The following is a 27,672-nucleotide window of genomic DNA, read 5'->3' on the forward strand; positions in this document are numbered from 1 at the left end:
GAGCTGGGAAGGGCTTAGCTGAACTTGAATCCAGAATTTATATCCATCAGGGCAGCCTACCCACACAGACACCAAAAGATTCTCAAAAACTGCTCTGGCTGGTGGTATAAGCGGTTAGAGCATCAGTCCACACACCAAAGGGTTGTGGGTTCGATTCCCTGTCAAGTGTAGGTACCTGGGTTGCTAGTTTGCTCCCCACCCCGGGTCAGGGCCCATGCAGAAGGCAGCCATTCCATGTGTCTCACATGGATGTCTCTCTCTCTCCCTCTACCTTCCTTCCACTCTCTTCTCTGAAAAGCAATAGAAAAAAATATCCTCCTGTGAAGACTAATAAAACACAACAAAATGTATCCCACAAGGTGGGCTCTGGAGCAGCACAGCAGGAACTCAGAGCCCAGGAATCAGGTGGGACAGGTTCAAGTCCTGGCTCTGCCACTTTTTGTTGTTGTATGATCTTGGGTAAGTGCACTGACCTCTGCAAATCTGTGACCTCACTTGTAAAATGGAGAAGAGACTAGTCTCTTATGGGGTGATCTTTAACTGTCAGCCACAATTAGATTTGGGGGTGGGATACCGTGCACTTCTGGGAGGGAGCCAGGGCCGCGCCCTAAAGGATTCAACTACAGTTTGGCACCGGGAGCGGTCGAGGGCGAAAAGGATGGTCCGCAAGTGTGTACCATGTATGCGGATGGCGTCTGGACATGTTGCATGCGGTTCGACTATACAAGGCCTCTTAGGCCATCAGAAAGTCCTCAAATTTCCTCCTAGAGGTATAAGGACCTATGGGAGGGAGTGCGATGAGAAAGAAGGGAGACAGAGCCTTGCTCAGGATTAGGGGGCCTTAGGTTAATAACTTAGGTTTTAGAAACACTGACCCCGGAGATTGGAACTTTAGTCTGAGAAACCACCCATTTTTCAGAGAGGGGGAACAAGCCCCAGAGAGGAGAGGAGTCGGTGTTCAAGGTCACGGAGGTAACTGACCGCGGGGCTGGACTCCCGGCTCGGGTTCCGCGTTGGGCTCGGCGCAGCCCGGCCTGAGCCGCACGCACCAGCGGCCTGACCCTCCGACCCCGGGAGACGGCGGCCCAATCCGCTTCCCGCCCCCGGCTCTTCCGTCTCGGAACGTGGGGGGACCTCTTCCCCACCGCGCGCCCCCTTCACCCTTCCCCTGTGGCTTATCCTAGGAAGGGCGACGCCGGAGGACCCCGTGGACACCGTGCCCTCCGCGCGCTCCGCGGCCAGAGAGAGACCTGCGCAGGCGCGCCAAGGGGGCCTTCGGGCCCGCGCTTTACGACACTTGTGCGGCAGCGGCGGCTGGAACCCGGCACTCCTTCGCGACGCTCAGGCCGGGCGCCGCTAGCGGCTGTTGCCAGGGCGGGGGTCGCTTTGCGGCATGGCGATGGCGGAGGGCGAGCGGGCTGAGTGTCCTGAGCCCCCCCAAGACGAACCCCCGGCTGATGGCGCCCTGAAGCGGGCAGAGGAGCTCAAGACGCAGGCCAACGACTACTTCAAAGGTGCGCCCGCCCTGGGGGTGGCGGAGGGGGAGGGGGTGGGGAGCTGCCCAGGTCGAGGGGCGCCGGGGCCCGCGCGCGGAACCATGGCAACGCGGCGCGGCAGCCGGCGCCCGCCCGGGCCCGGCACTGCCCGGGGACCCGGCGCGGGGAGGCCCGGGGTGGCGCTGCCCGGGGGCGGCAGAGGGAGCTGCTGAGGGAAAAGGTGATGATACGCCTGAAAGTGGCGGGCGGAGCGGATGCTGCTCACTATGGAGACTGAGGGGGGCGCCACCCACTGTGGGGCGGGAGGCGGGGGGAGGGGAACGAGGGTTCCACCACATGGGAGACCCCCGAGCGCTGCTAGGCTGTGGCGACACCTGCAGAGGACGCTGTCAGGTTGTGACGTGGGGCGGCGGGGTAAGGGATGGCGCTGCCCAGTGGGGAGACCTGGGGTGGGGGGCGCCATGCGGGGGCTCGAGGGGGGTACAGTCTCAGTAGAGAACCGTGGGGGTCGAGGAATAGAGATCATTAGAATGGAGGGACGAGGAAGTAGGAGGTGTGGGGAGGCCCTGGGAGTAGAGGTGGGGGAATCCCAAGGAGAGTATGGGTGACAGGGTCTGGAGAAAGAGAAAGATATTGGGCGCCCTCATTCATTCATTCACTCATTCACTCATTCAGCATGTTGTGGAGCACTTGCTGTGTGCTAAGCACCGTGCTAGATTCTGGGGAGGTAGCAACCCGTGAGGGAGAGGCAGCCCTGCCCCTCTACAGCTTGGATTTAGCAGGAGCATCAAGCAATGAGTTGCTGCACAGATTAACAAAATGCTTAGAAGTTGTGATGAGTGCTTTGGGGTGGGGGTGGGGGGTGGGGGGACCAGTGTGAAGAAGATGATGAGGGTTGAGGAGCTGGAGGCTGCATATTTAGGTGGTCCGGGGAGGACTCACTGAGAAGGCCTTGAAGTTGAGCGGAACCGGGGAGGGAGTGCTCCTGGTGGGCGGAGCCTCGGGTGCAAAGGCCTGAGGTAGGAAATGAGTGGAGACTGGTGCGCCTGGACCTTGAGCACGTTGGTGGGGAGACTGATACAGGTGCGGTTAGGACAGGGGCCAGGTCATGTAGGTTTTGTAAGTCGTTGCAAAGACTGATTTGGATTTTTTTTAAAATATTTTTTTTTTTTATTGATTTTTTTTTTTTTTTTTACAGAGAGGAAGGGAGAGGGAGAGAGAGAAACATTGATGAGAGAGAAAAGAAACATGGATCAGTCGAAGCCGGTTTGGCTCAGTGGTAGAGCGTCGGTCTGCGGACTGAAAGGTCCCGGGTTCGATTCCGGTCAAGGGCATGTACATTGGTTGCGGGCACATCCCCGGTAGGGGGTGTGCAAGAGGCAGCTGGTCAATGTTTCACTCTCATCGACGTTTCTAGCTCTCTATCTCTCTCTCCCTTCCTCTCTGTAAAAAATCAATACAATATATTAAAAAAAAAAAAAGAAAGAAAGAAAGAAAGAAACATGGATCAGCTGCCTCCTGCACACCCCCTACTGGGGATGTGCCCACACCCAAGGTACATGGCCTTGATTGGAATTGAACCTGGGGCCCTTCAGTCCTCAGGCTGACGCTCTATCCACTGAGCCAGACCAGCTCGGGGTGGTTTGGATTGTGCTCAGCCATCCAAGAGGAGACTGAGTCGATGGATAGGCCAGCGTGGAGCTCCTGGGAGAGGATCCGCCTATGGATAGAACAGCACCCGTTGGGAATGGAGGGGGTTAGCCGGGAAGAGAAGGGGCCAAAGACGGAACCTTGAGGAATTCTCCTGTTCAGAACAGAAGAGGAAGAGGCAGAGGAGGGGCGGTCGGCGGAGTAGAAAGAAAACCGGGGAGAGTGTCAGGGAAGATGAGAGAGGAGAGTGCTTCTAGGAGGAGGGGGCTGGTGAGCACAGCACCGACCACTGGGTTTGGCTCCAGGGATGTTGATGGCGGCCTTGACCAGAGCAGGCTCTGGGGAAGGATGGGGATGGTGGCCAGCTAGGAGGACCCTGAAGGTGGAACGGGAGGTGTGGAAGTGGAGACAGCAAATGTGGACAGTGTTTGAGGGTTTTGGTTCTTTTTTTTCTTTTTTTTTTTAATATATTTTATTGATTTTTTTTTTTTTTTTTTTACAGAGAGGAAGGGAGAGAGATAGAGAGCTAGAAACGTCGATGGGAGAGAAACATCGACCAGCTGCCTCCTGCACACCCCCCAACGGGGATGTGCCTGCAACCAATGTACATGCCCTTGACCGGAATCAAACCCGGGACCTTTCAGTCCGCAGACCGACGCTCTACCACTGAGCCAAACCGGCTTCGGCGGGTTTTGGTTCTTAAGGGGAGTGGATAGTGGAGGAGGGAGCTGCTTTTTTGAAGGATGGAAGAGAGTAGGCTCTGGTGCATGTGAGAGCGAATTGATCCTATAGGGGAGGGGGGAGAATTGATCCTATAGGGGAGGGGGGAGAATTGATCCTATAGGGGAGGGGGGAGAATTGATCCTATAGGGGAGGGGGGAGAATTGATCCTATAGGGGAGAGGGGAGAATTGATCCTATACGGGAGAGGGGAGAATTGATCCTATAGGGGAGAGGGGAGAATTGATCCTATAGGAGAGGGGGGAGAATTGATCCTATAGGGGAGAGGGGAGAATTGATCCTATAGGAGAGAGGGGAGAATTGATCCTATAGGGGAGAGGGGAGAATTGATCCTATAGGAGAGGGGGAGAATTGAACCTATAGGGGAGAGGGGAGAATTGATCCTATAGGAGAGGGGGGAGAATTGATCCTATAGGAAAGAGGGGGGAGAATTGATCCTATAGGAGAGGGGGGAGAATTGATCCTATAGGAGAGGGGGGGGAGAATTGATCCAATAGGAGAGAGGGGAGAATTGATCCTATAGGAGAGAGGGGAGAATTGCAGCAACAAAGTCGTGGGGCAGGGGGTGGGGAGTGGAATGAATCAGAGCCCCTGGGGAGAATTGGCCTTCAGGGGAGCACAGACAGAGTCAGAGTGGGGAAGTGTGATGGCTGAGGGAGGAGGTGGGACTGGTGAGAGGTGAGGAGGGGGAGCCCTGAAGTCCGGGTCAGGGAGAACGGATGGCATCCTGGGGGGGAGGGAGCCGTGGAAGGTTCTAGGAGAGGAGCAGCGTGGTCTGGTTTGTATTTGGAAAAGCTCCCCCCGCTGCCTTGTGAAGCTTGGACACAGGGTCAGCCTGGAGACCGGAACTGTGGCCAGGCGAAAGGCGGTGGAGCTGCTGACCAGGCTGGAGAGACGGGAACTAACTCTAGAAAGGTTTCAGAGTGGCTGCCTGGAGGGAGGGAAGAGGGAACTCCGGGCAGAGAACCGATGGCAGAGAACCGATGGCGAAGGCCTGGCACTGAGGCAGGAAGTGGGGCCGGAGTGTGAGAGGCGGAGGAGTTGGTGTTGGTGAGGCTGCAGAGAGGAACCCAGCTTTCGCCCAGGACTCCGGGGAGCTGTGGCTCGTTCTGAGCAGGGAGGGGGCACGGTCAGGATTGTGCTTTGGAAACCCCTCTGGGGGGCGGGACTGCAGGGGCGGGGCCCTGGGCCTGAGGGATGGAGGCCAGGCCAGGTTCGATGGGAAGGGACTGAAATGAATAGGTTAGAGTTTGACAGAGCGTGGTGAGGGCCTGGCTGCGGGGGCTGGGGGGTCGGGAGGTGTCCGGATAGAGCCCCCTCTGCAGCTGGGGGATGACATGGAAGGTGGTGTGACCCCTGACATGGGGCTTGGGAGGAGCAGCATGGATGGGGGTTGATCCTGAGGCAGAGTAAGAATTCTGGAAAACAGTGAGCAATTGGGAGGTGCCCCTCGCCCCTCGGGGCCTGGGACCTGAGTTGTGGGGAGCCCTGGGCTGGGCGGGCAGGCAGAGGTCCGGGCGGTGAGCTGGCATGGAGGCCGCCCTCCTGGGCCAGGCCCTTCTCTGCAGGGCAGGCAGCAGCAGGCACAGGCCCTGGCCTCTGGGACAACAATAAAGAGAGTAATTACAGCTCCCCTAATTGAGCCCCTGTGGTGGCCAGGTACACGCTTTGTGCAATCCTCTCTGGAGCCCCAGGCGGGCGGCAGGTAGGAGCGGCCCCGCCTGCTTTATAGAGGAAGCTGAGGCTCAGAAGTGAAACCACGTGCCAAGGTCTGAGTGTGAGCAGCAGCGGAGCCCGGATATCCTCCTTCCTCGCGCACTCTGGGCTCCCACAGGCTTTCCCCTGGCCCCCTGCTGGGGGGGGGGGGGGGCGCCCACACCCACCTCTCCCCCAGCGAGGCTGGCTCCATTCCAGAGGCCCTGGCAGAGCCCTGTCCCTGATGTCTCAGCCCCCTTCCCCTCTCCCTGGGCCCATCAGCCCCCAAATCTTCCTTCTTCCTCTTCCCTGCTGTGTGACCAAACACAGCCTCTCTGTGCCCGTCTCCTTCCTCGTCTCTGCCCCGGGGACTGTCTTCATTAAATGCACTCAGATTAAACGCACAGACAGGCCCGGGACGCGGTGGTGTCTTGGGGCAGCTGTGTGCAGGAGCGGCCCCTCCTGTGTCCTCTGCCCCATTCTCCTTCTCTTCACTTAGTCATTCACTTGCTTCTTTCTCAAGTATCTGCTGTGGCCACATTTCATACATGAGTTCGTTTAGCCAACTACCCCAGGAGCAGGGGGGCTGTTGGTGACCCCACGTTTCAGATCATCAAGCTGAGGCTCAGAGAGGAGAGGCCCTCTGCCCGAGGTCTCGTGGCTGGGTCCGCAGAGCTGGGAGCCAGATGCTCAGACACCAGGCTTCTGCCCCGCGCCAGACGGCCATTCAGTAACACCTCGCCCGGCAGGAGAGCTGGCCGGCCGGCCTCTGGAGCCCCGCCAGGGAGCCGGAAGGAGTCTTCGAGGACTGGCATTCCAGGGAGGGTGGGTTCTGCCCTTGCTTGTTTCGGGGAAGTCCTGGGCCCGCCCACCAGGGCTCACAGTCCTGGGGGGGACACATTCCTCACTTACAGTGACAATCCAGAATGGGGTGTGCAGGGCTGGGGTAGGTGAGCCTGGAGGGGTGCCTGACCCAGCCTGAGGGTCAAGGCGGGCTTCCTGAGGGAGGGAACATCAAGCATTAAAAGACTGCAAGATGTTAGCCCGCAAAAGGCATCGCTGTTATATTGTTCCTGGCCATCTCCCTAGGACTGCTTTCTTTTTTCTCCAGTGTTGGTTATTGGGTTAGTTTGTCTCCTGCCCTCCCACCCTTCCAGAACTATCCATGGAGTTTGGAACCCTATTCCATTCTACTTCTTTACCCGGCTCACTCTTTCTCACCCTACGGGTCTCAGCTCGATACCCCCTCTGGCTTCCCAGCCCTCAGCCCTCTCGATGATCGATGATCACATTATGGGGATGGATCTGTGTATTGTCCCCATCCCAGTCCCCACCGGACTGTGAGCCCAGGGGAGGCAGGCCTGAGGGGTGCTGTATATTAGACAGGGCAAGGACTCAAAAAGAAGTAAGACCGCCGGGACTGGTTTGGCTCAATGGATAGAGCGTCGGCTTAGGGACTGAAGGGTCCCGGGCTCGATTCCGGTCAAGGGCATGTACCTTGGTTGCGGGTATATCCCCAGTAGGGGGTGTGCAAGAGGCAGCTGATCGATGACTCTCTCTCATTGATGTTTCTAACTCTATCTCTCTCCCTTCCTCTCTGTATAAAATCAATAAAAAATATATTTTAAAAAAAAAAAAGAGAGAGAGAGAAGTAAGACAAACAAGGCCCTTGCCCTCATGGGGCTTAACTTGAAATTGGGGAGATGGATTATAAGCGAACAACAAACAAAAATCTGCTGGCTTATCAGATGACTCGGGAGAAAGTAAAGTGGGAGTTAGGGCAGGAACTTCCATTGTAAGCCAGGTATTGAGAGGGCGCTCTCAAGGCGTCTGAGGATACTCGGCTAATAAGAGTCAGAGCCAGGGACGGGGCCTCGGCCACCTGCCCCTGTGCCAGGTCCCGCAGGGGCTTCCGGGGGTGGAGGGTGGGGGGGGGCATCTGGGTCTTGGCCTGGCCCAGAATCCCCGCCCGCCATTTGTGGTGTCACCTCGATCATGGGCTCTGCCTCAGTGAGCCTCAGTCCCCTCACCTGGAAGATGGGGCTGCTGCAGCTGTCCTCAGGGTTGTTATGGGGGTTCCGTGAAGGGTTGTTATGAGGGTTCCCTGTGTGGCCCGTAGTTCTAACAGGCCTTGGTCTTCTGCCTGTCGAAAGGCCTCAAGGGAGGGCTTGAGCCTGGCTTTGCCAATACAGACTGGCTGTTTGACCTTGAAAAAGACCTAATGACTCATCTGTAAAGTGAGCAGCAGATGGTGCTTATGCCATGGAGATGCGAGGATTCCACGGGTCGAGATGTGCAGGGCACAACCATAGCTCATTTTATTTTATTTTTTTTAAATATGTTTTATTGATTTTTTTACAGAGAGGAAGGGAGAGGGAGAGAGAGTTAGAAACATGGATGAGAGAGAAACATAAATCAGCTGCCTCCTGCAACACACCCCACCGGGGATGTGCCCGCAACCAAGGCACACGCCCCTGACCGAAATCGAACCCGGGACCTTTCAGTCCGCAGGCTGACGCTCTATCCACTGAGCCAAACCGGTTAGGGCAATGATAGCTCATTCTAAATAAAGTTGATCTTTCACCCTTGGCCAGGTCGCATCCTCTTGGCCCATACCTGGAACAACAATGTCCAGATCCCACTGTGGCCGTGGCCTTCAGGATCTATCCTGCCAGCCCCATGCCCTCATCTGCACCCTGCCCCAGCTCACTCTGCCCCAGCCTCAGCAGCCTCTCACTGTCCACCCCACCCTCCTGCGCCTCTGTACCCGCTGTCCCTTTTGTCAAGAATACTCTTCTCCAGTCTCGTTCGCCCCTTTCTTGGGTCTTGGCTGATATGTCCCCTTCTTACTGAGGACCGAGTGGTTTCCTTCTTCCCCACTTGGTGTTCTAGGCCCTCTTTGGGCCTGTGTCCTTGTTTTGAGGGGCGGACAGTCGAGGGGCGCAGGGCATAGTCACGTTTGCTGGTTTATATCTCAGGAGCATGTCCTCCCTGGGCCATGGGGGGGGGGGCGTGGATTCAGTGAGACCCTCCTGAGGTCCTGGAAGAAGGGCCACATGGCCTGGAAATGACCTTGGTCCTGAAGATCGGGTCATGAGGAGACAAGGTGTGGGACAGTGGGACAGGAAAGGGGGGCCGGCGGAAGAGACATCGCTGAGCTCAGCTCTGGACCTCAGCTTCCCCCTCTGAATGGGGGGACTGGGCCAATCCCCACCCTAGGACCTGCTCTTGCTCGGGGGGCAGCGGCCCTGCTTCATGCCTCCTCCTCCTCCCCTGTCTCCCCAGCCAAGGACTACGAGAACGCAATCAAGTTCTACAGCCAGGCCATCGAGCTGAACCCCAGCAATGCCATCTACTATGGCAACCGCAGCCTGGCCTACCTGCGCACCGAGTGCTACGGCTACGCCCTGGCCGACGCCACGCGGGCCATCGAGATGGACAAGAAGTACATCAAGGGCTACTACCGCCGGGCCGCCAGCAACATGGCGCTGGGCAAGTTCCGAGCCGCCCTGCGCGACTACGAGACGGTGAGCCAGGCCTCGGAGCAGGCCAGCCCCTGGGCCAGTGGATGCCGAGGGCCGGCGGGCGGCGGGCGGGCAGGCGGAGGTGTGCGCTGTGCGTGTCCAGAGGGGAGGGAGAGGGCCCTGCACGAGTTACTCAGCACCTCCTCATCCACAAATGCAGAGGCCCTTGTCCCGGAGCCACTGCCTCGGTCATATCCCGGCTCTGCCGTCACTCTCTGGGTTACCTGGGCCAGCCGCCTGGCCCCTGTGCCGCCTCCTCCATGTCTGTGACATGGGAGCGCAGTGGGCCTGCCTCTGGGGGTTGCCATGAAGAGTGAATGAGCCTCTGCTTTCCGAGTGTTTCAGACACGGTCAGTGTTCTGGGACAGGTGCTGTCGTGGGGATTGTCCTCTCTGCCGAGGGAGGGCCACAGCCTTTCCTCGGTGGAGCTGGCGGTTCAGAGGAGAGCCTGTGAACAGGATCCGTGCAGCTGAGGACACGTGCAGGGGGAGCTGGAGTGGGGTGACGTGCCCCAGAGGAAGAGCGGGGGAGGGGGCGGGTGTTGTGATGAGGGACGGGACCCCTCAGTCGCCTGCCGCTCCCGCTGTCACTGCTCTGATGACAGTAATACTGAGAGCTGGGCCAAAACCGGTTTGGCTCAGTGGTAGAGCCTCGGTCTGTGGACTGAAAGGTCCCGGGTTCGATTCCGGTCAAGGGCATGTACCTTGGTTGCGGGCACGTCCCCAGTAGGGGGTGTGCAAGAGGCAGCCAGTCGATGATTCTCTCTCATCGATGTTTCTAACTCTCTATCCCTCTCTCTTCCTCTCTGTAAAAAAATCAATAAAATATATTAAAAAAAAAAAAAAATACTGAGAGCTGGAAGGGCCCAGAGTACACGCCTTCCTGCCAGGCCCCTTCGGCAGCTTTCACGCCCGTTGGCCGAAGGAATGTGGCTCTGTGAGGTGGCAACTGTGGTTACCCATAGTACAGATGGGGCCCTGGGGGGTAAGGCACCTGCCCCCCAACATGCAGCTGGTGGGAGGATCGCAGAGCTGGGATTTGAACCCAGGCAGCCCGGCCTGTCGTCGTCGTGTGTGTCCCGTCCCGTCCCGTTCCCCCCCCGCCCCCGCCTCAGAGAGTTAGCTTCCTGAGAGTCGGGGTTCGTTTGTTGTTCATTGGAATGGTGCGTCCCGCAGTGGCTCAGTCAGTATTTGTGGATTCTTACTCTGCCCTCAATATACACGCACCCTCCTTCATTTCCCTCCTGCACACGCTGAGCAGCTTCTGCCGTGTAGGGGGGCGGCCAGGGGGGGCTGGGGGCATAGGCCACAGTGGGAGGGATCCTGTCGGACCGCCCGGCCTGGCTGCTGGCCGCTGGCCTCGGTGGAGGGTGCATTTCAGACCCAGTGAAAGCTGAACCACACCTTGGGCCGGAAGACACCTGCGTCAGGGTGCGGGCAGAGGTGTGCAGGGAGCAGGTGGTTTAGAAACAGGGACAGAATGGAGGAGGGTGCTGGGTGACACCCCACAGGATGAGGAAGGGACCAGCAGAACAGAGTCCTGTTAGCTTGGGCTCCCAAGCCATTCCTCGTCAGTCCTCCCCTGTCCCTGGTGTGTCCTCCCTCATCGGGAAGGGTGACAAGAGGAGGGGCTGTGGGCTCAGTGGTGTGGAGTGAGTAAAGGTCATGGGGGCTGGGGGGCTCAGTAATGAAAAACCCAGGACAGTGGGGGTGGGTGGGGGCAGGGCTTTGGGAGGGCTCCGGGTCAGGGCGGGGAGTCCTAGGGGGCGTTTGAAAGAGATCTGACCGCAGGGTTCTTCTCGTGCTCTGGCCCCGACGGCCCTGGCCTCGCCTTCTCCGTGACACAGATGGTTTCGGGCCAGCCGTCCTGTGTGTACAACTTGATCCCGGCCTTGTGGATGTCGTGGTGGGGGAGGTTTCACAGTCTTTCTCAAATCACCTTGAGGTGGGGCCACACCAGCCTTACTGTGGGGGCTCTGCCTGCAGCATCGGAGAGTCCCCACAGGAGCCCGAGAGCCTTCTGGGCCGGGGCCACCCTTGGCCAGCCACCCTCACGCCCGCGGGCTGGTCACCCTTCTCCATTCAGCCTCTGGGTGCAGGCAGAGGGGCCAGACCCTGGGGCTGCTCCGCCTCCAGTCTCCCTCCTACCCTCCAGAGCTGTCTTATGACACGTGGCTCATGGAGGGTGTGCCAGGCCCCCTCTCGGGTCTGGGCACCTTTGGGGGTGGGGCCAAGCTGTGACCTTGGTTCAACAAACAAGCCCAAGGTTCTGCCTCAGCAGCTGGGCCCCTGGCGGAGGGCCTTTCCTTTCGCAGCCTCAGTTTCCCCATCTGCATCCGCGTGCTCACCGGGGGCCCAGCTCTGTATGAGCTCTTGGCGTGCGTGAGTTCCGTTTCGTTTACAGGAAGGAAGCGGGTCTGGAGAGGGGGCGCCCCTTCTCCAGCTCACCCCGCAGGGAAGTGGCAGAGCTGGGACGTGAACCCAGAGTCTGTGCTGGCAACCGTTCGAGGCTGTGAAGAGAGTGTCATAGTTTGAGACCATTTCATCAAATATGATAAAGAAGAAGAAAGGTCAATATTTGGAGAAGGTTGTGTATATATGGTTCTGTGAAAAAATGTTCATTTATGTGCATTTACATGTGTGTGAGGTGTGACATGAAATACGTATTTCTTACTGTGAGCCGGAGCCTGCAGGCATTGGCGCAGCTGAGGCACCAGCCCCCCGGCCGGGATGCCCAGCTCGGACTGCGCAGCTCTGGGGGGGCGGGGGGTGGGGGGGGCGCTTCAGTGACCTTGTGAGGATTAGAGAAGATCGGTCCATCGGAGTAGGATCTGCCCCACTTAGCACTCGGTGTTGGGGGACCCCCAAGGCCCATGGGAAGCGCTGTGTGAGGGCCCGGGAGCTGGCGGGGTCTGCATTCTAAGGCCTCGGGTACCCAGCTCCCCTCTCCATGGGCCCCAGCCTCCCTCATCTCCAAGTTCATCTTCCCACAGGGACCCTTGCTTCAGGATGCCCTGCCCTTCACTGGTCCTCTTCCTGGTCCTTTCCCGTCTGCCGGGAGCTCAGCTGGTCACCTGGGCCCGGCTGGGTCTGGGGGACCCTCCGCACGCCTTCCTCGCCCCGTTCTGGGATGGGTTGGGTTGGGTGTGAATATGGTTTGCATTCGGGTTCTTACAGTGGACCCTGCGCAGTCAGGTGAACGTGTGTCTGCCTTACAAGCCCATGCAGGCCTGTGCTAAGGTGAGGACATGTGATATCACAGGGCTAGTCAGAGTCAAACCCAGGGCAGTGTCCACCACGGTTGGGACCGTAATGCCCTAATAACTCTCGTGATCTTCTTAGCAACCCTGTGCTTTGGGCCTGTTGTCCTGACTTACAGTGCGGAAGCCGAGGCCGAGAGAGGTCACTCCCCCGAGACCCCCCAGCAGGAGCCGATGGTCTGCTTCCAGAGTCAGGCTCCTGACCACCGGGTGTTGGCCGTGGGCACCAGGTTCCTGGCGCAGGGCTTGCCCTCAGCTCAGGCAGTGTACTCAAGGGCGGTCTCCTCTCCTTTCCCCTCCCCTCCTCTCCCCTCCCCTTTCCTCCCCTTCCCTTCCCTTCCCTCCTCTCCCCTCCCCAGAGGAGTGTTGGCTGAATGAATTCACTAGAGGGTCTCCACCTATGGGCCGAGAACCCTGTGTCACACTGAAGTGGAGTGTCCGCCCAAGAAACCTGGCTTCCCTCGGGCTTGGGCGGTACCAGTTATCTTGTCATTATCTGTTCTTCTGTCATTATAGATAATCATAATGGCCATCTCATTGTCAATAGGTCCCGGGAGGGCGGGAGCACTTGCCTTGGGGCCTGTCTCCTGCCCCCAGTCTACAGTCTCTCTCCCTCAGTTCCAAACCCAGGCCATGCTGAAAACCAGTTTTTCCAGTAAATTTGAGCAACTCATTTGGTGGCAAAAATCTGACCTGAACTAATGAGAGGCCATTTGCGGTCTTGATTGCTCCCACGTGATGTGACGGGAGGTGTGGGAGTGTGGTGACCAGGTGGTGAGGTGTGGGAGTGTGGTGACCAGGTGCCGCTCAGACCTGCTGGGGTGTCACATAGCAGCGTGGGCACCGGGGCAGCTTTGTGAAGCCCGGAGACTTCCGTTCCCGCGCACACGCAGCCCCGGCTTCCAGGGATCCCACGCTGTGCTGTGCCGCCATGTCATCGACCCCAGCAGACCCCGGCGTCATTGCCCGTGAGCGGCCCAGCTGCTGTGCCACCTCCTGAAAACATCTTTTGTTTTGAGAATGTGATAGGAAGTAACAGAGAGGCCCCTTCTCCCGGGCCCCCAGTGACAGAGCCACATAAACACAGCAGGAGGCTGGCACTGAGCCGACCCAGGCACCACTTTTTAAGGAAAAACTCAGTCTGAAGTTCTGGCCTAACCGGCCTCGCGTCCTGAAGAGGCCGCCCGTCCCTCCGATCTGAATCCCTGGCCTTCCTCCCAGGTGCCTCCCAGGGACCCCTCCCCCAGGGAGCGAGGACTAGCAGCGCCGCAGGCCCTGGCACCAGCCCTGGCTCACTGCTAGGCCCTGTGACGGGCCTGATGTTAATCCTCACGCCACCTCCGCAGGGCTGCTGGCACCCTCCCCACCTTCCAGAAGCTGAGGGAGACCTGAGGTGGGGCTGCCTGCCGGGAAGGCCTGACCCTAGAGAGGGCGCTCATGGCCACTGCCCCCGGGGAGGGCGTGCAGGGCGCTGTGGGGAAGGTGGCATTGGTCAGGGGGTGAACATGTGGTAGAAGTCAGGAGCCTGCACCGGAAGGGAACGGAATCCTGGCTTCTTGGGTCGGTCACACCGCCCTGGGCCTCAGTTTCCCCATCCGTCAAATGGGATTGCGATGCCACCGCATAGAGCTCCTCTGGGGATAAAATGAGCAAGTCGATTGCTTACAGCGGTGTCAGGCACCTAAAACGGGTCAGAAAATGAGCCGTGTTTTTGCTTCTATTACTGCTCCTGCTCCTCTCCCATTGTCAGGGCTTGTCCCCGTCCTCCACCCCAGGCTGGGCCGCCGTCCAGGGGCTGGTGGGAGCCCAGAGGGGTGCCTGACCCGCCTGAGGAGGAGGAGCTGGGGAGGAATGCTGTGTTCTGGGCCGGGCAGCCTCGGGACCCAGGGTGAGGGGAGATGGTGCGTGTGGGCCTCGGGGGCGCTGGCGGGCAGTGCCGGGCAGACAAAGCGGTTCTCCTGAGCCAGGCCAGGTGTGGACTCACACGTCTCCCTGCCGGGAAGGGCTCCAGGGGATGGCTGGTTCGCACCGCACCCAGAGCCCAGGTGGAGCTGCCTGGCGGGGTGCCCGAGCCTGAGCCTGTCCGGACAGGGAGGAAGCCACCGCCAGCCGCAGCCCGCCTTCCGCCTCCCGCCTGGGCCGCACAGCCGTGCCCAGCGTGGGTGAGCCGCGCTGCCCCCCGGGGGAGTGAGGGAGCCTCTGCACAGGCGTCTGGTCACTCTGCCAGGCCTTCTAGGGGGCATCGCCGCCCCCTCTGCCCCTCCTCACCCCGCACAGGGGTGTGGGGCCACTAATAACAGTGACAGTAACACAGGCTCTGAGGCTCAGAGTGGGGGAGTCACTGGCCCAAGGTCACACAGCAAGCAAGTGGCAGAGCAGGGATCAGCATCCAGCCCTCCGTGCTTCTGAGATTGGAGGAAGCCGGTGGAGAGAAAGGAGGGGACGGGCCCGTCACTGAGAACTTACGCGTCCCAAAGCCCGTTTCACATACGAGCTGTTGAACCAGCACCGCAGCCTGGGGAAGGGGCCATAGGAGCCGCCGGCGTTGGCGCGGGGCTGACTGGCCTGGCAAGCGGCACCCGCTGCTCGGCGCTCGTTCGTTCAGTCCTCACAGCCGCCCTCGCAGGCAGGTGCTCCCGCCACTTCTTCTCAGAGAGGACCCTGAGCCAGAGGCACACTCGCTCCTCCGAGATTGCTCCTCTGATGATGGGTGGAGCTGGGATCCGAACCCAGGTAACCTGGTCTGAGGCCCACTTCCCTTCAGAAGAGGACACTGAGGGAGCTCACTTGTCCTGCACCTCCCAGCAGCCCGGGTCCAGCCGGGAACGGGTGCCCCTGCAGGCTGGCCGCGCCTGTGTCCTTCCTCCTGCCCAGGAGTCTTGGCAGGTGGAACCTCTCACCGCCTTCGTTCTGTAGATGAAGAAGCTGAGGTTCAGGGGATCAGGGTCACCCAGTGAGTCTGGGCCATAATCGTGACGTTAGACCCAGCGCCTCCTTTCCTCTCAGTCCCACCCGATTCTGACGGTGATGATGGCAGCAGAGTGTGCCTCCGCTGCTCTGCTTCTGACAGGAACCAGAAGCTGAGCGTGTGCTCCGCGGATGGGGCAGTTTTATTTTAATGATGGAGCTAAGGTTTACTAAGACCTTAGCGTGGGTTCCTGTGTTTGCCCCTCACAGCGGCCCTGTGGTCCGGTTTGGGGGTGCAGAAACCTAGGCCCGGAGGTGAGGTGTCCGGGGCTGCCCCCCCCAGAGCATGGCGGCCCAAAGCCGGGCAGACCACACCTCCCGACTGCTGTCCGCCCCCTCCTCGGTCTGAGCCTCCCTCCCTCCCTTCCTCCCTTCCTCCCCCATCCTTCCCCATCCTTCTTCCCTTCTTCCCTCCCTCCCAACCTCCCTCCCTCTCCCTCATTTCCCTCCTCTCCCCCTGCCTGCCCAGGTGGTCAAGGTGAAGCCCAACGACAAAGATGCCAAAATGAAGTACCAGGAGTGCAACAAGATCGTGAAGCAGAAGGCCTTCGAGCGGGCCATCGCGGGCGACGAGCACAAGCGCTCCGTCGTGGACTCGCTGGACATCGAGAGCATGAGTGAGTCCGGCCGGTTTCCGCCGCGCCCAGCCCGGAACATTCCAGTCCTGTGGCCTCGCCATCCCCTGTGCACAGTGCGGGTGGGAGCTGGGGCTCGCGGTGCCTCCGATCCCTGCCCGCCTTCCTGGGAATCCCGAGTCCCCAGGGAGATGTGGGGGCCTCCGGGGTCTGATGGGCTCCAGGTCCCCTGGCACTCAGATAATCACTCATTCTGCCACCGCTCATCGCTGGGCACGGCTGTGCCAGACCCTGTTCTCGGCACTGCCCTCGTGGAGCTGGTGTCCTAGTGGGGAGAGATGCTTAACTAGTCAGCAACTGGACTGACAGCGTTAAGTGCTATAAAATCAAACAGGCAGAGGAGAGAGAGGCGCAGCAGGCAGGGAGGTGGGGGAGGGCCTCTGGCTGACCCCAGTGGGAGGAGCAGGCCGCGAGGCGATCGCTGGGGAGTGGAATCTCTCACCCTTTCCCCCTTCACCTGAGCGGCCAGAGCCGGTCTGCCCCGGGCCCGGGAGCCAGCCCCCACCACCCCCACCCCCCCAGTGACTGTGGCCACTGACCCGTTCCTTCCTTCCCGCGTTAGCCATCGAGGACGAGTACAGCGGGCCCAAGCTCGAGGATGGCAAGGTGACGATCACCTTCATGAAGGAGCTCATGCAGTGGTACAAGGACCAGAAGAAACTGCACCGGAAGTGCGCCTACCAGGTACCGCGTCTGTCCGGCGCACACGGGCTGTGGCCCGGGTGGCGTCACCGTGCCGGCTGCTGAGGCAGCCACACAGAGAAGGTGGCAGCAGCAGCTTAGCACTTGCTGAGCTGGGGGTGTGCTGGGCATTGCGAGTCCTCTGTTTCTGATTTTTGTTGTTTTTTATTTTTAGCATTTCCATTCAAATTCTTTTTAATAGTTGCCATCTCTCTGCCCCATATGTCCATGCATGTGTCTCCCTTTTCCACTAGACCCTTTAACACATTGATCAGAGTTATTTTTTTTTTTTTTTTTTTAAATAAGTTTTTATTTTTCATATTATTACAAATGTTCCTTCCCCCTCCCCCCCCCACCATTGCTCTCCTCCACCAGGTTCCCACCCCACCCTCTGCCCTTTCCCCTCTCCCCATTGTCCTCATCCATAGGTGCACAGTTTATGTTCAGTCTCTTCCCACATTCCCCTCTCCCCTTTTCCCCAAGAATCGTCAGTTCACTCCCCTTCCATACCTCTGATTCTATTATATTCAACAGTTAATATTGTTCATCAGATTTTTTTAATTTCCTTGGTTTTTAGATTCACTTGTTGATAATTACGTATTTGTTGTTCATAATTTTTATCTTTGTTTACTTTCTCTTCTGAAAGAACCCCCTTCAGCAATTCATATAATTCTGGTTTGGTGGTGATGAACTCCTTTAGCTTTTTTTTATTAGTGAAGCTCTTTATCTGGCCTTCGATTCTGAGTGATAGCTTTGCTGGGTAGCTTATTTTTGGCTGTAGGTTCTTGCTATTCATCACCTTGAATATTTCTTGCCATTCCCTTCTGGCCTGCATGGTTTCTGTTGAGAAGTCAGCTGACAATCGTATAGGTGCTCCTTTATAAGTTACTACCTTCTTTGCTCTTGCTTCTTTTAATATTCTCTCTTTATCTTTTGCTCTTGGAATTTTAATAATGATGTGTCTCGGTGTGGTCCTCTTTGGATTCCTTTTGTTTGGAGTTCTGTGCGCTTCCTGGACTTGTAAGTCAAATTCTTTCACCAGGTGGGGGAAGTTTTCTGTCACTATTTCTTTCAGTATGTTTTCGATATCTTGCTCTCTCTCATCTTCTGGAACCCCCATAATTCTGATGTTGGTTCGCTTGAAGTTGTCCCAGAGGTTTCTTACATTATCTTCAATTTTCTGGATTCTCTTGCCTTCTAGCTTCTGTGGAGGAGTGTCTTCTGGCTCTTTATGTTCCAAATCTTTGACTTGATTCTTGCGATCTTCCCTTCTGTTTTTAGGACTCTGTAGAATATTTTTTATTTCAGACAATGTATTCTTTATTTCTTGTTGATCCCTTATCATTTCTTGTTGACTCCTTATTAATTCTAGTTGATCTCTTTTCATATCCTCATAGGCCTTATCCATCTTTTCTAGGAAATTCTTGAAAAACCTTATAAGCGTAGATTTGAACTCTATATCCAGACGCTTTTTGTCCTCCATTTCTTTCGTTTGTGATCTATTTTGTTGTCGCATTTCGCAGTTACAGATGGGACGGGGTTTCAGGGTGGAGCCTGCAGCTTTGGCTTCCGTCAGCCCCGCCCTCTGCGGGTCCTTCAGTGCTCGCTGCCGGCGCCTCTGAGAGAAAGGTGCCCTCGATTTTCGCCTGCTGCCAAACAGTCTATGCTCTCCCCCAATGAGCCCGGTATTGGGGTTCAGTTCAGTTGGAAGTGGAGTTGGAGGTGGCGTTCACAGCAGTCTGGAGCCCCAGTCTCCTTCCCGTCAGGGCAATCCCGCGGCACAGCCGACCGTCCCTTCTCTGGGGGCAGTGTGCGCGCCTCCGGGACCTCCTTTCTCCGCTACCCCGGGGTTCCGACTTACAGCCCAGCTCCCTATGGCTGAGCCTGAGTCCCCGGGGTCTGGCCCAGAACGGGGGTTCAGAGCAGTCGGGGGCCCAGCACAGTCGGAGTTTTATCTCCTTTCCGCTAGGGAACGCCCGCCAGGCACTCGGCCTCCCTCCTCTCCGGCTCCGTCCTCTCTGCGCGCCGCGTGTCTCCGTACCTTAGGCTTTTACAGCTCCTCCGCGCTTCCTTCTGGTTTTCTCCTTGCTTCTTGTTGTAGGATTTCCAGTCAGTCGACTTTCCTGTAGTTCTGGGTAATGTCCATTTTATATTTTAGTTGTATTTTATTAAAATTGTTGTGTGCGGCTGCGGCTAGGTGCCTACCCGAGCAGCCATCTTGGATTCTCCCCTGATCAGAGTTATTTTAAAGTCTCTATCTGGTGATTCCACCATCTGGGTCATCTCTGGGTCTCCTTCTGCCAGGCAGCTGGGGTGAGAGCTGTCCGTCTCACCTGCGGTTGGCAGCCGTGGTTGGACCGAGTTCTCCACCGGCTTTAAATGGTTCCGTCTCCCCTCAGCAGGGTCTGGGACGCCAGCAGCGATGTCTTCATGCTGGAAAGTCTCCAGCTTTGGAGCTCTGAGAGCGCTTTGGGTTGCTGGGGAGTTCTCTGTTTCCAGTCTCGCCCCCCACTTTTGTGCCTCCGGAGTCTATCTCCCTTCCCCCCCCCATGCTGCCCCGCACCCGCCTCCTTTGGCCGCCAGTGAGGGAGCGGGTGGGAGGGCAGAGGTGTTGTGGGCGGGGCTCCTGGCTGTCACACCAGCCCAGGCGGGCATGGACTCCTGCCCCTCCCCCGGCCGAGGCGGCTGCCCTCCTGGAGGAGACAGATGAACACGGTCTCCTCTCCCGGTGAGGGGCTGGCACTCTCTGCAGCTGGATTGATTTAGGTTTCCTTGCATCCTCTGCTCTTGGATGTGTGTGTGTGTTTTGTTTTTTAATTTTGTTGGGGTTTTGGCTTGTTTTTATTATTAGAGTGAGTCTTTTATGATTTTACTAGAGGCCCGTGCACAGGATTTGTGCACTGGTGGGGGGCGTGGCCTGCGGGGTCAGCCCACTTTGGGAGCACCGCACATCCCGGTCAGCCAGCCGAGCGGCTGTGGACCTGCCCTGTGGGCAGCTATTCTGAGCACTCGTCTCTCCAGGCCACTCAGTTGGGGCTGGGCCCAGGGACAATGGCACCGAGAGGTGGTAGCTACGAACCCGCCTCCCAGCCTCCGGGATCGGCCCTGTAAGCCTGGTGGTGGTGCTGCATGACCTGTGGGCACCTGGAGGAGGCGCCAGGGAGCGAGGAGGAGGAGCCTGGGAAGGAGGCAGCTATCGCAGTGGTAGTTCAGTGACCACTAAGGGGAAGCTCCCGCATTGATCATCTGCTGGTGGTCAGGGTGCAGCACAGCGACTGGTCGTCCTGGTCGCTCCACCATTCAGTCACTGGGCTTTTATTTTTTATTTATTTTATTATTTTTTTTAATTCAATTATCTGTTTACATATCTTACCATCCCCCCCCAATACATACCCTCCCTCCCCAGAGTTTTGTGTCCATTGGTTGTACTTATATGCATGTATACAAGTCCTTTGGTTGATCTCTTATCTCCCCCAGGTCACTGGGCTTTTATTATTATATATAGGATATGTTCTGACCAGAATGGACATCTACTTTTTAAATATATATATATATATTTTTTTTTTTTATTGATTTCAGAGAGGAAGGGAGAGGGAGTTAGAAACATCAATGATGAGAGAGAATCACTGATTGGCTGCCTCCTACACGCCCTCTAATGGGGATCAAGCCCGCAACCTGGGCATGTGTCCTTGATCAGAATTGAACCTGGAACCCTTCAGTCTGCAGGCCAATGCTTTATCCACTGAGCCAAACCGGCTAAGGCTCATTCATGTGTTGCATCATGCTGATTATTTTAAGAGAAACCAAGACAATTTTCATGTGAAATAACTTTGATGTTGAAATCCCATAGCGGCCACTGGGGTCACAGTTTGGGGGATACTTCTGGCCCCAGCAAGCACTCACTTGTCTGGGCCTCCCCCTGCCCATTCCTCTCCACTCCCTACCTCTCCCTCCCCCTCCCCCTCAGCCCAGCAGGTTGGATCTAATGAGTCCAGGCCCTCCGGGGGGCTGGGGGCAGGCAGGCCCTCCGCAGTCCACTCACAGCCTGCCCTGCCTTCCAGATCCTGGTACAAGTCAAAGAGGTCCTTTCCAAGCTGAGCACGCTGGTGGAGACCACGCTGAAAGAGGTGCGCGCTGGGGCGGTGTGGGTGGCCGGGGGAGCTCCCTGGCCGGGGGGGCCACAGAGCTCAGAAACTCACAGGCCCCCCTGGCTTGGTCTGCCTTCCCTCTCCCTCCACCCCGTGTCTGTCCCCCTGGATGTCCCTCTTCTCCTGGCCTCTCGGTCTCTGTCCCCCCCCCTCTTCATGTCTGTGTCCTCTGCCTGTGTCTCTGCATGGTTCTTCTCGGTCTGCCATGACCTCTGCCTCTCCCCTCCCCTCGGCCCCCTCCCCACCTCTCTCTCTGGGCCCCTCCCTCTCCGGTGGCCTCTTTTCTTCCAGACAGAGAAGATTACAGTGTGCGGAGACACCCATGGCCAGTTCTATGACCTCCTCAACATATTTGAACTCAACGGTTTACCCTCCGACACCAACCCCTACGTATCCTTCTCAGAAGAGCAGCCCCTCCCCCCGGCCTGGATCTGGGAGAGGAGCCCCCCGCTGAGAAGCCTGAGCGCTGTCGGCACCGGGATGGGTGGGCACAGCCAGCCAGGCCCACACTCTGTGTGACCGGGGCAGGTGGCGCAGTCTCTCTGGGCCCCCGCTTTTCTTTATCTTGAAACTAGAGGTCCGGTGCACACAATTCGTGCAAGGGGCTCAGCCCTCGCAGTCCCAGCTTCGTCCGGCTGTCCGGTCTAATTAGCATATTACGCTTTTATTATTATCAATTACAGATAGGGCTGCTACAAGATCATTCACAGCATCTGGCACTGCCCACACTGGGTGCCCACAGCAGCTAACTTCACCTGTGGGTGCCTCAGCTTCCTCGTTGCAAAATGGGGATGATAACAGTAGGGCTGCCTCCATGGTTACTGAGGAGTCGAGGAGTTAATACACGTGAAGTGCTAAGGGCCCACAGTCAGGGCTCTACGTATTTACATGTCCTTCATGCTAATTGCCTGGTGAACGGCCACTGTTTGGTCCAGCGGCCTGAGCAGTGTCGGGTGGGAGGGTCCGTGTCCCATTCCCCGGGGGCTTGGGCCTGTATCTGGGGGAGCTGAACAGGCTGAGCACCTCGCGCCTGCCCCTCCCCTGTCCGTCTCCCTGAGAAACGGGTGAGGTGGGGACCTCGAGACACCCTGCTAAGGCTCAGAGAGGCCAGCCTGCTGCACCAGAGCCACAGCGGGGAGAGACAAAGCCAGACCCCCAGGCCCGCTGGGGAGGTGCTGCCAGGAGCCGTGGGTGCGGAGAGGCTAGGGAGGAGCGGCCCCTCCCCCCGTTTTCCTTAGCAGGACAGATATTTAATGGCGACTTTGTGGACCGGGGCTCCTTCTCCGTAGAAGTGATCCTCACCCTTTTTGGCTTTAAGCTCCTGTACCCAGACCACTTCCACCTGCTCCGAGGTGAGCGGGGGCAGCAGGAGCCGCGCTCGGCGGGCGCTGGCGGGGCCTGGCTCCTCTGTGAGCCTCCAGCTGAGTGTGTGTGTGTGTGTGTGTGTGTGTGTGTGTGTGTTCGTGGAGGGTGCCCTGTCCGGTGTGTGTGTGTGTGTGTGTGTGTGTGTGTGTGTGTGTGTGTGTGTTCGTGGAGGGTGCCCTGTCCCGGGTGTGTGTGTGTGTGTGTGTGTGTGTGTGTGTTCGTGGAGGGTGCCCTGTCCGGTGTGTGTGTGTGTGTGTGTGTGTGTGTGTGTTCGTGGAGGGTGCCCTGTCCCGGGTGTGTGTGTGTGTGTGTGTGTGTGTGTGTGTTCGTGTGTTCGTGGAGGGTGCCCTGTCCGGTCGGGCAGGTGTGCACTGCACATGGCCTTATACATGTGGAGCTCAGTGGGCCGTGAGGAGGAGTTGGGTCCCGGGAGGGCTTGGAGCAGAGGAGGGTCAGGGGCTGACCCTTGGGCCTCTGTGTGGTGAACAGACCAAGGGTGGGAGCATGTGGCGTTGGCCCAGGGGTTGGGAGCAGTGGTTTTGGCTGGAGTGGCTGGAGCGCCTGGAGGCCTGTGGCTGCCCCCGACAGACAGGGAAGACAGACAGAAAGAGCAGCCACCAGCCACTGCCCTGGCAATTCCTACAGCCCAGGCTTCGTAACCCATGCCCCTGTGTGCTCAGCCGCTGCCCCTGCAGAAAAGAGGCCAGAGCAGTGCCTGCCCCTCCCAGTGTCTGCGGCCACGGAGCTGAGGCGGGAGCGGCGTGGCTCGGAGCCTCCCTGGGCCCCCGGCCTGAGTCTGAGGCTCCTGGGCGGCGGCAGAGGCTGAGGTGTCTCCGTCCTGCTGTTGGCCAGGCAACCACGAGACGGACAACATGAACCAGATCTACGGCTTCGAGGGCGAGGTGAAGGCCAAGTACACGGCGCAGATGTACGAGCTCTTCAGCGAGGTGTTCGAGTGGCTCCCGCTGGCCCAGTGCATCAACGGCAAAGTGCTGGTGAGAGCGCGGCCGCGCCCCCGGCCCTGCCACCGCCTCCCACGGCCCCTTCCACCGCCTCCCACGGCCCCTCCCACCGCCTCCCACGGCCCCTTCCACCGCCTCCCACAGGCCCTCCCACCGCCTCCCCCGGCCCCTCCCACCGCCTCCACAGGCCCTTCCACCGCCTCCCACAGGCCCCTCCCACCGCCTCCCACGGCCCCTCCCACCGCCTCCCACTGCCCCTCCCACCGCCTCCCCGGCCCCTGCCACCGCCTCCCACAGGCCCCTCCCACCGCCTCCCACTGCCCCTGCCACCGCCTCCCACAGGCCCCTCCCACCGCCTCCCACAGGCCCCTCCCACCGCCTCCCACTGCCCCTGCCACCGCCTCCCACGGCCCCTCCCACCGCCTCCCACGGCCCCTCCCACCGCCTCCCACGGCCCCTCCCACCGCCTCCCACGGCCCCTCCCACCGCCTCCCACGGCCCCTTCCACCGCCTCCCACTGCCCCTCCCACCGCCTCCCCCGGCCCCTGCCACCGCCTCCCACAGGCCCCTCCCACCGCCTCCCACTGCCCCTCCCACCGCCTCCCACAGGCCCCTCCCACCGCCTCCACAGGCCCTTCCACCGCCTCCCACAGGCCCTCCCACCGCCTCCCCGGCCCCTCCCACCGCCTCCCACGGCCCCTCCCACCGCCTCCCACGGCCCCTCCCACCGCCTCCCACAGCCCCTCCCACAGGCCCCTCCCACCGCCTCCCCCGGCCCCTGCCACCGCCTCCCACGGCCCCTTCCACCGCCTCCCACAGGCCCCTCCCACCGCCTCCCCCGGCCCCTTCCACCGCCTCCCACAGGCCCCTCCCACCGCCTCCCACAGGCCCCGCGGGCGGACGTGCTGGTGGAGAAGCCCGAGGGAAGGGGGCAGGGATATGTCTGGCGCCTCCCCTCACAGCTGTCCCCACCCAAACCCTAGATCATGCATGGGGGCTTGTTCAGTGAGGACGGCGTCACCCTGGACGACATCAGGAAGATCGAGCGGAACCGGCAGCCCCCAGATTCAGGTGACGGGGCGGGCCGGGTGACAGCCCCCTCCCGGGGCCTCGGGGTGTCCAGGCCTGGGCTCAGGTTGCGAGGACACGAGGCTGAGCCTCAGCTTCCTCACGTGCGGCGTGGGTCAGCGTGCTCCCTCCCCTGCTGGCCAGGGAGCCTTGGTGTCCAGGGCCCGGGCACACTCAGTCACTGGTTTATTCGTGAGTCAGCTCCTGGCCTCTGGGGTGGTGCAGGGGCTTCCGTTCAAGTGACTGAGACAGACAGCTGAGGATTCGCATGTGAGCACATACACACGCACACACACACACACACACAGGAAGTGTCACGGAGGGCGGGAGCTGGTCTGTGAGCACCACCCAGGCGGCCCGGCCAGTCTCTGATGTCCCCTCTGCCTTCCCTCCAGGTCCCATGTGCGACCTGCTCTGGTCGGACCCACAGCCACAGGTCAGTGTGCCAGGCCGGGGGCAGGGGTGGGCAGGGGCCTGGCAGGGGCTGACACTGAGCCCCCCGTGTCCCCAGAACGGGCGCTCGGTCAGTAAGCGGGGCGTGAGCTGCCAGTTCGGGCCCGACGTCACCAAGGCCTTCCTGGAGGAGAACCACCTGGACTACATCATCCGCAGCCACGAGGTCAAGGCCGAGGGCTACGAGGTGGCGCACGGCGGCCGCTGCGTCACCGTGTTCTCCGCCCCCAACTACTGGTGGGTCCTCCCCGCCTCCGGCCTCTTCCCGCCCCGGCCTTTCCTTTTGTGATAGAAGACCCTAACGATGTACAGGAGCAGATAAAATAGTATGGTGACGCCCACATGCCCATCACCAGGCTCAACAGCACCAGCTCTGACACCGCCCGCCCACCGCGGTGCTTTTAAAGCAAAGCCCAGGCATCTCTCCCGCCCAGGGTTTCTGAGGGCACTTCTCTGTGCGTCACCGACGTGCCACTGGCAGGCCTTGACCAGAGGTCACCGACCCCAGCCAGAGTCCATTCCCCACCTCAGACAGTCTCTCCGGTGATTCCTCCCAAGCAGGACCTCTCCTGTCTCCTTTGCATTTCCTGTCCCATGTCGTTTTGTGGTTGAAAACCAGGGCCCCTGTCCTGCCAAATTGCCTGTGTTTGGGACCAGGCGGATTCCGGTCTCGGGGCCGGCTGCCCCGTGCCTCTGTCCCTGGGTCTGCGGGGCAGAGAGCCCGGCCTGGTCAGGTCAGAACCTAGGACCTGGCAGGAGTCCTGCCTCCTGGGGCTGCAGCGGCGCCCCACCACCCCCAAATCCTGCCTCCCTGCTCCCCGCCCCTCATGTCTCACCCCCACTCCCCCTCCCCCTCCTCCCTGGAGCCCCCTCTTCTTTCTTCTGGATTCCTCTCTCCCACACCTGTCTGTCCTCTGTGACCTTCACTCAGCATCTGTCTCCGTGTCTGCCATGACTGTCCCTCGTCTCCCGTTTTTCTCCCGGCCTTTCTGCCATTCAGCCGCCCGGCTTCTCTCTCTCTGTCCCCCCGCCTCCCGCTCCCTCTTTCCTGCTGACCGGCCCCTCTGCCCTGTCCCCACAGCGACCAGATGGGGAACAAAGCCTCCTACATCCACCTCCGGGGCTCCGACCTGCGGCCCCAGTTCCACCAGTTCACGGCAGTGGTGAGTCCCCCGCCCCGCCCCGCCCCGCCCCGCCTGGGCAGGAGGTGGCCGAGGGGCCGGGGAGGGGGAGGCCGCCTAACAACGGGGGGCCGGTGGGTGCCCACACCGGGTGCTCAGACAGGGCCCTAACGCCGCCCACTCTGTCTCTCTGTCCCCGTGTGTCTGGCTCGCAGCCTCACCCCGACGTCAAGCCCATGGCCTACGCCAGCACGCTGCTGCAGCTGGGGATGATGTGAGGCCGCAGCGGCCCCGGCAGCACCGGACCCCCTTTACTTTGTAAAGTTTGTATTTATTCCCTTCAGGTTTGCAGAGGGGTGGGGGCCTGCAGAGTCCGCTCCCTGGACACGGAGGAGGAGGTGGAGAGAGGCTGGGCTGGGGCGCTGTCCCGGGCATTTGGGAGGGAGGCCAGTTGTGGTGGGGGCGGGGCCAAAGGCTTCCCCGCCCCCTCGTTTGCATGGCCCCTCCCCTGCTAAAGCAATAGGGCCCCGCCATCAGAAGACCCTTGAAGGAGGGTCATCAGGGAGGCCTCGCCTGCACCCCCTCCTGGCAGCCCCAGGGAGGGGCTAGGCTGGGGCTTCCCCGGCTATTTTATGTCTGTAATTAAATATGTTAAAATAAAGTCATTATTGTAAGTCAGCTTGTCTCGGTAAAGCCACCAGAGCTGCTAAAATCAGGGTGACCACCTACCTCGCAGGGAATACGGGGGGGGGGGGGGGGCGGGGGCGGCGTCACCAGAGTCCCAGCCCCTCCTCCATTTCCCTGGCGCTGTCCTGCGGGCTCGGAGCTGACAGCCCTGTGTCCGCCTGTCCTGGGCTCCGGAGGGGGCGTGGCGCTGCCTGGGCCGGAGAACCCCCGCCAGCAGCATCGTCCACACAGTTAGGCGGCGTGAAGGGTGGGCCAGCAAGGCCGGGTCAGGGGAGCTGGAGGACACTTGCTCCCTGCGGGTGCCAGCCAGTGCTTCCTGAGGCTGCCGGATGCCACCCCGCCGGGGCCTCCCACAGCCCCGCCCCCGGCCTGCCGCAGCCCCGCCCCTGGCCTCCCGCAGCCCCGCCCCCGGCCTGCCGCAGCCCCGCCCCCGGCCTCTCCAGGTCCCGGGCAGACCCTTTCACAGCGGGCCCAGCTTTGGTTCTGACAGCACACAGCGAGGAAGACCGGAGGGCTTCCACCGCTCCTCCCCTCCCCGATCGGAGGTGATGCTCAGTCCCCTGCAGGCTGCCCGCCTGGCCTGGGCCTCTGCATTGACTCCTGGTTTCTGGTCTGAGCTCTCCAGGACCCTCCTTCTCCCTGGAGACGGAGCCCCGAGGACACCGGATGGAGAGGGATCTGCTGAGGGCTTCGTCCTCCTCGGCTGCCTCCCCAGGGGCAGGAATGAGGGGGTCACAGTCCTAATCCTCTTGGCGGTGCGGGCTGCTCTGCGGGCAGGCTCACTCGATAAAACAAGGCGGCGTGGCGGGAGGGAGCGGCGTGAGTCCCAGATGGCCAGTCCCCTCCATTCCCCATGAGGCGTGCTCTGAGTCCTTCCAGCCCGCGGAGGGCGTGCAGCTGTGGGGCCAGGGTCCCCCGGTGCTGGGTGTCACCGCTGCGGCACCCCAGGAGTCCCCAGGCCGCCTCGCGCTCAGTCCTCTGTGTCCTTCGGCTCCATTCCTCACCAGGGTTTCCTCAGGATCTGCACCGTCTGTGTGTCACCAGCCACAGCGACACTGTGTCTATACATCTACATCCGTGTCTGCACAGCCCGCTACGGCCTGTACGCAGCCGCAGCCACCTTACAGCTGTGTCCTTGTCTGTGCAGTGCAGCCACGTCAGGATCTAGATTCAGGTCTATGCCCACGTTTGTGTCAGGCTCCGGGCCTTGCAGGAACAAAT

General features: G+C 59.8%; 1 protein-coding gene across 2 annotated transcripts; it reads left to right on the forward strand.

Annotated features, from left to right (window-relative positions):
- The first annotated feature begins 1,306 nt into the window (after positions 1 to 1,306).
- On the forward strand, positions 1,307 to 26,442 carry PPP5C (protein phosphatase 5 catalytic subunit). Of its 2 annotated transcripts, XM_084906069.1 has the most exons (13): positions 1,307 to 1,514; positions 8,867 to 9,108; positions 15,801 to 15,948; positions 16,529 to 16,650; positions 20,709 to 20,774; positions 21,087 to 21,185; positions 22,042 to 22,147; positions 23,013 to 23,155; positions 24,106 to 24,193; positions 24,586 to 24,626; positions 24,702 to 24,880; positions 25,725 to 25,806; positions 25,980 to 26,442. In XM_084906069.1, the coding sequence occupies exons 1-13, from the start codon at positions 1,394 to 1,396 to the stop codon at positions 26,040 to 26,042; spliced, it is 1,500 nt and encodes a 499-aa protein (XP_084762195.1). In that variant the 5' UTR covers positions 1,307 to 1,393; the 3' UTR covers positions 26,043 to 26,442. The 2 variants fall into 2 exon arrangements, with proteins under 2 accessions (XP_084762195.1, XP_084762196.1); XM_084906070.1 differs by lacking the exons at positions 24,586 to 24,626; positions 24,702 to 24,880; positions 25,725 to 25,806; positions 25,980 to 26,442 and adding an exon at positions 24,311 to 24,448 and having other exon boundaries at positions 1,318 to 1,514; positions 24,106 to 24,237.
- The last annotated feature ends 1,230 nt before the right edge of the window (positions 26,443 to 27,672 follow it).

Source organism: Pipistrellus hanaki (assembly GCF_964339955.1).
Source record: "Pipistrellus hanaki genome assembly, chromosome: 15".
Lineage (NCBI taxonomy): Eukaryota > Metazoa > Chordata > Mammalia > Chiroptera > Vespertilionidae > Pipistrellus > Pipistrellus hanaki.